This window comes from Lipophrys pholis (assembly GCF_963383615.2).
Source record: "Lipophrys pholis genome assembly, chromosome: 16".
In the NCBI taxonomy this organism is placed as follows: Eukaryota; Metazoa; Chordata; class Actinopteri; order Blenniiformes; family Blenniidae; genus Lipophrys; species Lipophrys pholis.
The window spans coordinates 20457474-20470449 of NC_137634.1; the positions used below are offsets into that span (position 1 = coordinate 20457474).

The following is a 12976-nucleotide window of genomic DNA, read 5'->3' on the forward strand; positions in this document are numbered from 1 at the left end:
ACCGGAGTTCAGGAGGAAACAAACAAGAATTTTTTTGTAATGTTTTATTTTTATTTTTTTTTAATGTTTTTTGTCACTGACTTTCACAAATTGTCACATGAGGTTTTTGCACTCTTTGGGATTAAGTGTGGTAGGTGGTTGGTCGGCCATTTCCAGTGCCGACTGGGTTTGAGTGGGGACTCCGGCTCTGGCCACGACACTCGCAGAGTTCAGCGTTTTTCCAAAGTCCACTCGCACCGTGTCACGGCTGCAGGTTTAAGGCCACTGGTAAACCTTTGTATGAGTCTGAGTCTGGTTTTCATTCAGGACATCGCTGCTCTTTGCTCTGTTCAACTCGCATCCCAACTGCATGATGCTCCCACCACCATGCTTCATGGAAATGGGTGAAGAAGCCAAGCCTGTCTTCAATCAGTTTTTTTTTTATAGTTTATATATATATATATATATATATATATATATATTGAGAAGCTTTGAGAGGATGACTTGTAACTTCATAGTGGGCTTTTCTATGTTAGCCCCTCTGTCGTCATGTCCAAAACTATTTCTTTACTTTTCGACACAGTCCTCTATCAATTCTCTGCACTGATTGGATCGTTGAAGCACTCAGTAAGTCTGCTGTGACTATTCAACAACATCCGCTTTGTTTGCATCACATTGGCTTGTGTAGTGATTTTACATCAACTGGGATCGGCTCCAGCCTCCTCAGTCCTGATCAAAGATGGACATTTCAAACAGCAACCTCTGGACACGCGATGCTGATCGAGACCCGTCTGCACCTCGCAGCCCTTCTGAAACCTGCTCTCAGTCACCCAGCGACGGCTTGGTTTGGCTCCCGATGTTCCCTCCACAGACTTCCGAGAAATAAAACAGGTTTTCATCTTCCTCAGTCTAATGCAACAGCTCCCTCTGCTGCCTCACCCCGGACCTCGTACTGAAGCGCTTCACACACACACACACACACACACACACACACACACACACACACACACACACACACACACACACACACACACACACACACACACACACACACACACACACACACACACACACACACACACACACACACACACACACACACAGATGAAACACTCCAGTGCACAACACACACTTCCTGCAAGGCTTTAGAAATCTGAGAAAACAAACATTCACATACACACACATCAGTTCTGACAAGTTTAGCTGGAGAGAGCTCGGGTGAATAATGTCTAACAAGCAGAGTGAAGTCTTCTGTTTCAGGACAGTGTGTTGTGATACACTCTGTGTGTTTTGTGTGCACATGCTCTCAGCCTTCTTGCCAGCCTACACACACACACACACACACACACACACACACACACACACACACACACACACTGCACCATGAAATATCCCATCAGTCTGTAGTCCGCTCCTCCTCTGCTGTTCCTCTCTTTTCTGTCTGTATATGTGACTGTATTCTGTATGTTTTTTTTATATTCTGTACTATAGTTAATCCTCTTGTACCTGTAGCATGGCTCTGATTTAGTTCTCTTTCTTTGGTTGTACACTTAGCCCTGTGCATGACTGACTGATGGTGTGTGTATGTGTGTGTGTATGAGAGTGTGTGTTTGTGTAGCTTAGCGACAGTATTTTTTTACACAGAGGTGATCTATGGTATGAGCCTGTCTGGGTGCTATCGTGTGTGCCTCTTCTACTCAGTTTTCCTGAACACTGTGACAACTCTGGCAAAACACGTACGCATGGAGCGAATGAGAAGACTCACTGTTCGTTTTTTGTTTCTTTCTTCAGTTTTCCATTTTGTGAGTTGGACTGAAACATGAAGTGGGAAAAGTAAAAAAAAAAAAAACAACAAAAAAAAGCTGTTGCTCTTTTTTTTTTTTTCTTGATAACACAATAATGTCTAATATTAAATTTTGAGTTTTGTAATATTTGTACGTATGAAAGTTTTGTAAATTTGTGATTGTATGCACGTTTTGGCATATGAGTGTATGTATCTTAAAAATTGACAATGCTTGTTTCTTTATCTTTTTTTTTTTTTTTTTGGATTTTGTTTTGCATGTAGATTGCCGTTTTAGTTTGTTTTGTTCAATTTGTTTTATTGTTTATTATTTTGGGACCATGTACAATACTGTATAACGTGGGCAGAATCTTGGACCTCATGCGACATTGATATTATATATGAATATGAAAACATGTTTTCCCTATGGAGAAAGTTTTAAGTTATATATCGCCTGTACACTTTGGGCTGCCTTTTAGATCTAACTGTCCACTGTTTAAGATAACCATGATGATAATGGATTAAAAAAAACATATTAATGATGAAGAATTATGCTGATGAAATAATAAAGATTCTTAATAAATCTTATTACATTTACAGCACGCCTTGGTTCCGTCTTTGAGTACTAATAGAAATGCACGCACTGACAACTGTGTTTCAAAAGTTTTATTTGAGTTTCATTCTTACAAAACTGAAAATTGAGATCAAAAATACAAAATGTAAAAATATTTACAACTTGAAACCACTAGATGGCAGTATTACATTGTCATGGTACTATCAAAGGAAACGACACTATGTTTTAATAATTTTAATGAAGGGATGAATTAGCAGCAAGATCACACTTGACAACATGATCTGATGTCATAAAGGTAAAGATAAATTGTGAGCCTTTAATTGATAATGAGTTTTGTAAAAAAACAAAAAAAATTACATTGTGTTATGCAGATGAATGAAAATGATAAAATAACCACAGTTGCGAACTTGAAAAAAATCTATTTGAAAGCATCTAACTAGCATTAGAAGAGCTTTATATTTTATGTGGAGTTCAACCACTGATAATAAAAATAAACAAAAGCAATACTCAGAAACAGCATGTGAGAGTTGTGAGTGAGGTTCGGGGCACAATGTGGCTGAAGCTCTGTGATTAAAGGGTTCATCCTCACACTGAAAGCCTGTCGTAAACCAGAGGTCGTCAGTCAATCAGCTGCTTGCCGAAAAACCTCCAGCTGACTCCGTAACCATAGCAACGGGTTCATGTTCAATATGGCTGCTGTGGGTCTGACAGAGTCTGTGGTCCTCCGTTACCAAGGAGTCGTCAACATCCGCCTTTCTGACTCTGCTGCATCTGCTCCTGAATCCTCTCCAGCACCTCCTGCATCCGCTTCAGCTGCAAAGGATGAGTGAGTGAGTGAGTGAGTGAGTGAGAGAGAGAGAGTGAGCGAGGGAGGTTAAAGTCACCTCTTCGTCCTTTTCAAAGATGAGTCTTTCCTTCTCGGTGTCGACGGCGGCCAGCGGCAGAGGAAAATCCGCCTCGCTGCCTTCTCTGTGTTTCTCACGTAAACTAAAACACAGAAAAAAATATGTATTTTCAGAATTTTTCTTCTCTCATCATCCTCAGATCAGCTCGTCCTCCACCCACCTGCGTTTCCTCTCCTGCACCACCATGCGAGTCATGTTCTGGATGCACTGCGCCCGGTAGTTCTCGTAGTGAGTTTCCCGCGTCACGTCCTTCAGATCCTGCATGTGAGTCCTCACCAGCATGTTCCTCAGCAGCAGGAAGTCCGAGTGAGTCGGGTTCTCCACTGAACCAGACGGGAGGAACACAATGAAACTCACACAATCACCTGCTCCAACAACATAAAAGTCAACCGAGGCCTTGTGAGTTTAAGGGGTACGACGTTTGTTTTATGTCTTAAAAATAAAGGTGACTCAGCATTTAATCCACTTACGCCACAAAAGTACTAAACTTGAGTGTTAGCATCAAACGTGTCATTTGTTTAGTTACATAAAATATGGCTTCATAGTAGCAACAACTTTTTTTTTGTAAAAATGTGGGTCCTTCACAAAAAGGGCTGGGAGCCTCTGTCCTCGAGGCTAAAGAAGTGGACTTTCTATTGAGAGGTCGCTGGTTCAATTCCCACCGCAGACAGACCACCCTCATTGGTTTGTTAAGGCAAAACAAAGAAGATGCAAAAATAGGAATAAATGCATGTAAAAAGTGATGAATTATGTAACAATAACATTAGGAAAATAAAGATAATAGCAATAATTAAGTGAAAATTATCAAAGATAATTAAAGTTAGAAAACAATAAAATACTAATATGGTAAGATACTGAGAAAGAATAAGCTTTTAATCACGGCATTTGCTGTCTCTGCTCTGTGTCAAAAGTCAAATGTTTACCGTACTTGTCTCTGAAGCCGTGAAATGTTTTCTGGGCCTAAATACAGATCAGATTTACTTTTACAATATGAAACATTATTGGGATTAATATCATATAAGAGGTTTTTAAGATGGAAAGAATAACATTTGCCATAAAACTGCAACAAAATGTGTTCTTGAAAAGAAGGATCAGGTTTGTTAAACCAGTGAGGCCATCTTTTGTATAATGTTAACGAGAACGGTCCCTTTTACATTTCATGTTCAAAGTTTTTTATTTTATTTTTTTTAACAACACCATGGTGCACCCATGTTTCCCTGTTCTCGGGAGATAAGTTATTCAGTGGTAAGAATTTAGTTAGAGTGTGTATTATAATATAGTGGAAAGACCAATCATTCATCTCTGTACTATTTATATGGGTTTGGATGTTTTGTGGAGATTTAACTGTAATGTAGAGATGAATGCCAAAGGCAAAATGTTATGTGGAGAATTTTATGAACCATGAAAATACCAATAAAAAAATAATTGGAAAAAAAAAAAGAGAAAAGGAACATTATTGTGTGCCTTGTAAACCAAAGTGAATGGAGCTATTTAAATAAACTTGCCTTGTCTTTAAATCAAAGAAAAGCTTTCAAACGACACAGGAGTGTGAAAGTCACTGAGCCAGAACATGGACCGACCTTCCACCGCTCCCCACGGATAAACTCGCCCTCTGAACTTGTGGCCTTTACTCTCCAACTGAGCGTTACTCCCGATCACCGCAAACGGGATGCTGTCCTGCAACAACAACAACAAAAATAATTCAAAACAATGAACTGTCTGCCTGCGCAGTAAAGGTAAGATAGATATTTTTTTTTAAATATACAGTATATTTATTCCTTTTCACCAAAAAAAATAGAAAAATGCAAAAACACAAGCCAACCCCTCCTCAAGTAGAACAAAGCACATCAAAGAACCAACAGTACCACAGTCCAGACAGCAATGAAATCAGATACTACGAATCAGTAATCATACATCATTTAAGAGAGAAAAAAAAGGTTAGTCATTCACATCAGTTATTTTGTTGAAGAAATTTAACCACAGGGTCCCATATCCGGTCAAAAACACTGTCTCTGTCGTCTTTAACGCACGTTAGTCTTTCCAATTACAGTGTCTTTGCAAATTCACCCAGCCATAGGTCAAACGTAGGCAACGAATGCTTTTTCCACAATCTCAAGATGAGCCTTTTGGCAATCACCGTACCAAACAGAAGAGCAACTTTCTCATTTTTATTGGCTGATGGTAAAGCACTCGAAGCTCCTATGATGGCGATAAGTGGCTCTGGATCCCAGCGCTTCCCAAAAAGCCTGTGAAAAGCAATTTAAAATACTCTTCCAAAATGAGTTAAGTTTACTGCATGATCAGAAGGAGTGAGTCAAAGTTGCCGATCGCAGATTTGCAGCGATTGCAACTGTGGTAAAAATACTACTTAGCTTCTTCTTTGACTAATACAGTCTGTGTCATGTAATGAACTGTATAAGAGTGTGCCTGACATTGACTGAACCACCATGTACTGTATACTCTCCAGACATTCACCCCAGACCTCATCAGTCAGTTTTACCCACAGCTCCTCCTCCCATGCCCCCCTAATTCCAGTCATGTCCAACACAGTCCCGTCATACAGGATCTTAAAAAAATATGACACTGCCCCCCGATTGACGGGATCAAATTTATTTATTGCCTCCAGGGTCTCATGTCTAGTAAGGACATTAAAGTCAGACACCTTTTTCCTAACGTAGTCCCGGATCTGTAAATATCGAAAAAAAAAAAAAACCCGATGAAGAGCTATTGCAAACAGAAGTTAACTAAGATAGTTTTTTTTTTAACCAAAACAAGTGAACGGATGAGCTGAGCTCACCTTGAGAATCTGCTCCTGCATCTTGTAGTCCTCGTCCTCGTCCGAGTCGCAGTCAGGAAACTGGTAGATGTTTATGCCAAACTGCTTGATTTCCTCTCTGATCTGAGAAAAAAAAAAAAAAGAGGAATTCAAATTCTATTCAGGAGTTTCATTTAACTATGTCATTTTATTCTTATCTGTGTTTAATCTCCCACCCTCATCTTCTTTCTGCAGACTTCTGCTTGCGTCAGGCTGTCGGCTTTGGCCAGCACGGGAATGATGTTGACTTTTTCATGCAGAGCCCTCATGCACTCCACGTCCAGAGGCCGGAGGCTGGAGGGAGAAACCACAGCGACGCTTGAACGAAGCCCAGTTACTCTGCCGAGGAGACGAGTGTTTTCTGAGCGTACCCGTGACCGAACGGAGAGATGAAGTAGAGGCAGCAGTGGACTCGGTTGTCCTGGATGTTTCTTCTGTTCAAGCCGCTCTCGTCCCTGAAGTACTGCTCGAACTGCTGGTCGATGTAGTCCTCTATGTGCTTCCAGCTGAGGAAGAGAACACACACGTCCTCTATCGTTGAGTAACGATAAGGAGGAAACCACATGTTCGCAAATCTCTAAAAAGCAGCGAGGATTTGTCTGACTTGAGCTTTCTGTCAACCTTTCTGTGTTGTTGATGGCGTCTCCGAAACCCGGCGTGTCGACGATGGTGAGCCTCAGTCTGATTCCTTTCTCCTCGATGCCGATGCTGTGTTTGACGATGTCGACTGTTTGACAGATCCGTTCTGCAAACGCGTGCAAAGTTTTACGTCAAGCACGTACGGCTACAACAACACGCTCCATCTGCACACAGGAAGTAGCCTCACCTTCAGCGTTGGGAACTTTTCTGTCCTTGTAGAGGTCCGTGAGGAACAAACTGTTGATCAGTGTTGATTTGCCCAGGCCAGACTCTCCTACAGACACACAAATCACAATCCGGCTGTTTCTAATGCAACTCACTTCACAAAGTTACAAACTGCTTGCACAAGAAAAAAAAATAAAATCCCCTTCCTGAGTGAAAAACGAGCTGAAACTGACCTGCCACCATGAGTGTGAACGTGAAGCCTTTCTTCACTGTCTTCCTGTGAACCTGGTTGGGCAGTGTGGCAAAACCTACATACTCCTTGTCCTGATCCTGCAGAGGGAAAACACAAACAACATAACGTGAACGTCCCTGTTGGAGTCCATGTTTGTGTGACGTTTCTTCTGTTTCCTCCTAAAGTCAGAACACATGCTTTTTTAGGTTACTTAATTACCAAATTTCCCTTTGGTGTGGATGGATGGATGAATGGATGGATGGATGGATGGATGGATGGATTCTTTTGTTTTTTAAACCTGAAAAACATGTTTTTATGTATTTTGTACTTCTGCCTCAACCAGTCATGTTGAAATCAGTCTTGTTGGAAAAGTAGTGTTCTATCTATCATAGATCTTTTATCCTTCTCGCTGTGAGCGCTAACCACTGCTCCACCGCCTCTTTCCTTTCCTGTTTCATTCATTTTGTAGTCCTTTCGTCTGTTGTCCCTTTGGTTTTCACTCCCTGTTTGGGTTTTCCGTCGCCACCATATCTTCAGTCTGTAATCAGCTTGTCTCAGTACCGTGGTTGTGAAGCTTTTTCAGGATCTCTTTTCCTCTAGTTTTTTCCTCGTGTGAGACCTTGATACGGGGCATGTGGGTTTTGACGATCCCTTAACTATTTTCTTCATCCGTTGTACTGTTCTTTTATGTGTTATGTGCATTTTAAGCGTGACTAATGATCTGTCACGGCTCTTTGCAACACTCAGAAGTGTTCACCAATTCACACACACAGTAACAAAGTACTCTATTTTGGAGAAGTTGTGGGTACCTTGCATGTTGACTTGCAAAATTGAGGAGATAAGAAATAAAAATAAGTACTGATAATATCTCTTGTTTTCTCTGTCAGAGAAATACATGTTGAGCTGCTGCTTCATATATCTGACCAAAAGGAAAAACTTTTTCCATAATTTCAGGTTGGGGATATCGGATCCAATCGACCAATCAGTTATCAGGAGTGCTTAATAACACTGTCACACTAACTCAGAAAAAACTTTGCTTTAAGTTACATTAAAGGGGACATATCATGCTAAATCCACTTTTTTAGCCCTTAAATGCATTTTGGTGTATATTTAGAGTGTTTAGAAGTACAGAAAAGTTCAAAGTAGTCTCTTCAGGTGCTCCGTTGATATCTTTATATTCTGTTTTGGTCATATTTTGCGATCGGTTTCGATTTTTCTATTCTCTATTACGTTTTTTGAACAATGACGTCACAGTATTCTCAGCGGAACTGCCAAATTAGGACATCGACGTTTCGAGCAATCCGCCATTTTTGTTTCTCGCTGCGATTTTGTAGTCCAACCGAAGTTACGAGAGGATAAGTCGAAATGTTCGGTTGTTGGATGTAGTAACCCACAAGCTTCGTTACACCGTCTCCCAGCATCAGAACCTTTTCGAAGTGCCTGGTTGAGTTTTATTTTTCACAGAAATGTACCCACATCTGTGGGTAAGGTCATTTTTGTGTGCGCGAATCACTTTAAGGACGACTGCTTCAGCAACCTCCGCCAGTATAAAGAAGGATTTGCCGAAAGACTTCGTCTGATTGAGCGGTCAGTTCCTTCTATCTATGGAGACGACGAACAGAGCACTTCTGTAAGCTGTATATAACGCTAAAAAGTGTGATGATAAGACGTCCCTGTCATTGTTTTGTTAGCATTAGCAGTTGCACCGTCTTCATATGTTAGCGCTGTGTGCTCGTTTTAGATTATAATGTAACTTCTGTGTTAAATAGTCGTTGTAATACAGGCAGTATTGTAGTAGTGGGCATGGATGGAGAAGTTAGTGTAAATATAGTAACACACCATTGCGTTACATCCATATGAAGACGTTGTTCTGAAGGTGCATCATCGTCATTTTCATCTCGCTCCGCCGGGTCCGACTCTGGCTCCAACATGTATGGCTGGATGGACAAATCTTCCGTTGTTGACATTTTGTAAATAATGTGTGAATATAAAGTTTCTGCGCCGCTAGATAATTGTATCTGTTCTATCAAACTACAAAGATGGCCGAACAGGGTGACGTTGAACCGAGTGTGACCTCTGCAACCTGGAGAGGAGGAGGGGTATGAAGTGTGTCATTTGCATTTGAAGAGACCGCCCCAAAACGAGTTGCTCTCAGAAGCGCATCAGAAAAGGGGTTGAAAAGGGGCCTGTGGAGCTCTAATAATGAGGAATTCAGACCCAAGCATTGCAGTTTCGCGTTGTATAGACCACAACTGTATGATTTATATGTAAAAAGGAAGGATTTAAAAGCATGATATGTCTCCTTTAAACCAAATGACAGTCACAGTAACATCCATGATTGTTGATACATTTTAACCTGACGGTCAACTTTATCTTCACCCACATGTGGAATTCAGTGTTTAACTTTGCAAAACTGATTTTAGTCACCCAAATATATCATTTGATATAACAAAACATCCAATTCAAAACTGTATGAAAGCATTTGTGCCACAAACATTATGAAGTTATAAAGCTCTAAAACGATACGGGTCAGGAGTCTGGTGATCTGTTGATTAGTCCCTCATAAAAGAAATGATATTCCTCATCTTTCCATCCTCGTTTGCGCCCTCGGTCCCTGACTGACCTCTCCCTGAACCAAAGGCATCGAGGAAAAGACGGAGCGAGCGGAGGAAAGAGGAAACAATTGTCTCCCTGCTCTACAGACTGAGTGCCAGCCAGTAGCGATAAGATTTCTTCAAAATGACCCGAAGCTCTGCTTGGCGCTTTGTGAGGTCAGAGTCGTTGTCTGAAGTTAAAGACACTGGCAGTGCGTGTAAGGCTCCAGAGATATATGGAGAGTAAAAAAGGACGAGCTTATGGCTTTACGAAGTTGTAACTCTTTAAAAACGCACCTCTGGAGAGTCATAGGGGTCGAAGCGTCCCCAGGGGCTGCGTGGACGCGAGGCCGGGCTGAGCGGAGAGTCCAGAGACACCTGGGAGGCCAGCTGCCTCCTCAGCGGCAGGGGGTGGAACTCTGTGTCTACCTGGGCGTGGTTCCGTCTGGGAGGGACCACAGGTGAACCGGCGGGGTGTGAGGACATGGGAAGGGACGGAGGAGGGGTCGCGGGAAGGCTGTGAAACCTCCCGTTGGTTCCCTCGGGATCACAGTAGCCCGGCGCTGAGTGGTGTTCACCAGGCTGAGAGAGGGGGGGCAGATCCCTCATGGCGTAAGGAATCTGAATGTCCTCCTGGTCATCAATGGACAAGCTGGACAGCTGGGAGAGGACAAAGTATAATTAACACATTATATGCATTAATTGTAATTATTTGCTGCTCTGCTCCTACTTCCTGGAACTCTCTCCCAAAACCCAGCACACAATAATAATCTGACAACGTTCATCTATGTTGAAGTGTCTATCCTGGATTTGCCTGAGGTCCTTCAGTTGAACCGAGTTCACGGACAAGCAGCTTCAGCACTTGTATTTTCTGTAGCTGCTCTGTTCTGCTGTTATCACAAGACTGTCTATAAACTGGAAGTGTGTTATGCAAGGCAGAAAGTCATTGCAACTTCCCCTCCTGCAACCTGGATTCACCAAAACTTAACCTGATGCCCCAGATTAGATGCTGTACTCGCTGTATATTATCCTTGCACTTTATCGTGCTATACTCCATGTGCATATTTTTGCCTGAACAACTGATTGCAAATACAATACAATTAACATAGATTATCTGAATCAGAGGCTGTATGGTGGAGTTGTGTAGCTCATAGACAGAAGGAAGTGGGTTTTATATACAGTTAATTTCTATTGCTACTCTGATTTCCTCTCTCACTAAAAATACCTGCATTTGAGCTTACTGGTGGCCCTAAATTTCCCGTAGGTGGGTATGTGAGTGAGCAACTCTCTGTTTTTGTACTGTGACGGACTGCTGACCACCCAGGGTGTAACCTGCCTTCGCCTAATGTGACCTCGGATCAGCTCCAGCGCCACGCAGCCCTGATTGGATGAAGCAACATAGGCCAGTGATGGATGGTTAAAAATGCTTGTGGGAGGCAGTCAAAAATAACTTAATATCACTTCAAGTATCCAAGCAAACTGCCTGACTGTCTGCTGCTTCTTTCAGCTCTCTGCCCTTTAAAACATCGCCTGATGAGTGCGTCTTCTCCCACAGTTGGTGACTTCACCCTTTCTTCAGTGATTATCTGACTTGTGATCCCATTATGCCATTACAAAGGCCCTCATCCATCTGTTCGGTCAGGATGGAGAGATGGGCAATTGTTTGAAAATGAAGGGACGTACAATCTCAGGTGGAAACGGAAGTGGGATGTCTTATTTTCAAGGAGCTTATCCGACTGTTAAAGCTACAATTAGGCATTAAAATCCATGAGATTACTGAGTGTTTGTGTGTTTGCTCTGGTTCCAGGACTTGCTCTGATAAATTCTCCACACACCTATTTCTCCTCTCTAAGAAACAAACAGAAGGCTCTGTTTACCTGCAGACAGCAGAGCAGAGCGACCCAACCCACTGCTGACCTGTTCACAGTTCATTTGGCATCCTTCTACCTGTCAGCCCTTATTACCCACAAAGCTTTGCAACAGGCTTAACCCAGCTCCTAATGCTCGGGACATGGTGGGGGGTTGGAGATTTAACTGTTAATGACACACACACACACACACAAACTCTAACAAGCACTATGTGTGAAGACTATTCTACCAATGTGCCATACCTCCTTTTCTGAGAGAGTTGCAGCTTTTTAAGCAAAAGGGGCAGCATATAAAAATGATGGGGAGAAAAGGATTTGTTGAAAAATGTTAATATATTAACAGGCTGCCTGCATAATTACCAGAACCGCTCATTGCAACTGGAACAATATATTGGGGAAAAAGAAGTGATAAATCAATAGTTCATTAGTAGAGATTGAGTTGACTGATAAACAATAGATTTAGAATGACACAACATGTAGTTATAAAGTTTAAAGTGGTCAAATTTAAACAAGCAAATGTGAATAAAACACATGTGATATCCTAGTTATTACAAGTGGGTAAAAACACAGTAAATAACATGCAAACACTTGAATCCAAACAAGAATACAAGATGGCACATTCCTGCAAGTAAATGGCACCGAGACGGGATTTTCAATCGGCTGGTGTCTTTTCTTTTCTTTTTTCTTAAACTGTCGACAGTGTCAAACAGTTAAAACCAAGACCCAGTTTTCTATTGCAATGCAGGTGTCTGGTGTCATTAACTTACCTTTTTTATTGTAACGGAATCTGACCGGAGAAGACATGTGCTCCATGGTGCTGCAGGTTTGTAAACTCCCCACCGATCACAGGAAGACACTGTGTGTGTGTGTGTGTGTGTGTGTGTGTGTGTGTGGGTGTGTTTGCGCATTAAGTCTGAGCTCCAGCTCGGCTGCAGTCTGCTCCATGTGGCAACTCTATGTTGGCTTGTTAATAATAATAATAATAATAATAATAATAATAATAATAATAATAATAATAATAATAATAATAATAATAATAATAATAATAATAATAATAATAAATACGTATCATTAGTGTTAATAATTTATAAAACAATTTATTACGTTATAACCAATCACTTGAAGGCTAAACGTGTAACCATGGCCACCAAAGTCCCACCACCTGATAATGGACACCTGTTTTTAACAGCCCTGGTAAGGATGTTTTTCCAATTGTTTTCCCCCACAAAATGCTTATTTTTCTTACATGAGGACAACACAAATTAAGGTTGAGACGATGGTGCTGGAGCTGTTTTGAATTTTTAACATAAGCTCACAAACTTTTACTGATATTGAGCGCGTGCTGCTAGTTAACTGGCAGCTAGCAGCAGGCTAAGCTAATCCATGCAACAGGTGTGTAATCATCAAAAGTTAAGTTAAATTGAG

General features: G+C 41.4%; 1 protein-coding gene across 2 annotated transcripts; it reads right to left on the minus strand.

Moving 5' to 3' along the window:
• Nucleotides 1-2409: 2409 nt before the first annotated feature.
• On the minus strand, nt 2410-12431 carry LOC308122258 (septin-5-like). 2 transcript variants are annotated; one of them, XM_080483981.1, is made up of 13 exons: nt 12319-12431; nt 11795-11817; nt 9981-10343; nt 7091-7187; nt 6880-6966; nt 6675-6798; nt 6425-6559; nt 6230-6347; nt 6036-6137; nt 4819-4915; nt 3399-3561; nt 3218-3320; nt 2410-3146 (listed from the first exon to the last, which is right to left on the minus strand). In XM_080483981.1, exons 1-13 carry the CDS (start codon nt 12362-12364, stop codon nt 3075-3077), a joined length of 1530 nt encoding a protein of 509 aa, XP_080340107.1. In that variant the 5' UTR covers nt 12365-12431; the 3' UTR covers nt 2410-3074. The 2 variants fall into 2 exon arrangements, with proteins under 2 accessions (XP_080340107.1, XP_080340108.1); XM_080483982.1 differs by lacking the exon at nt 11795-11817 and having other exon boundaries at nt 12319-12413.
• Between the last annotated feature and the right edge of the window lie 545 nt (nt 12432-12976).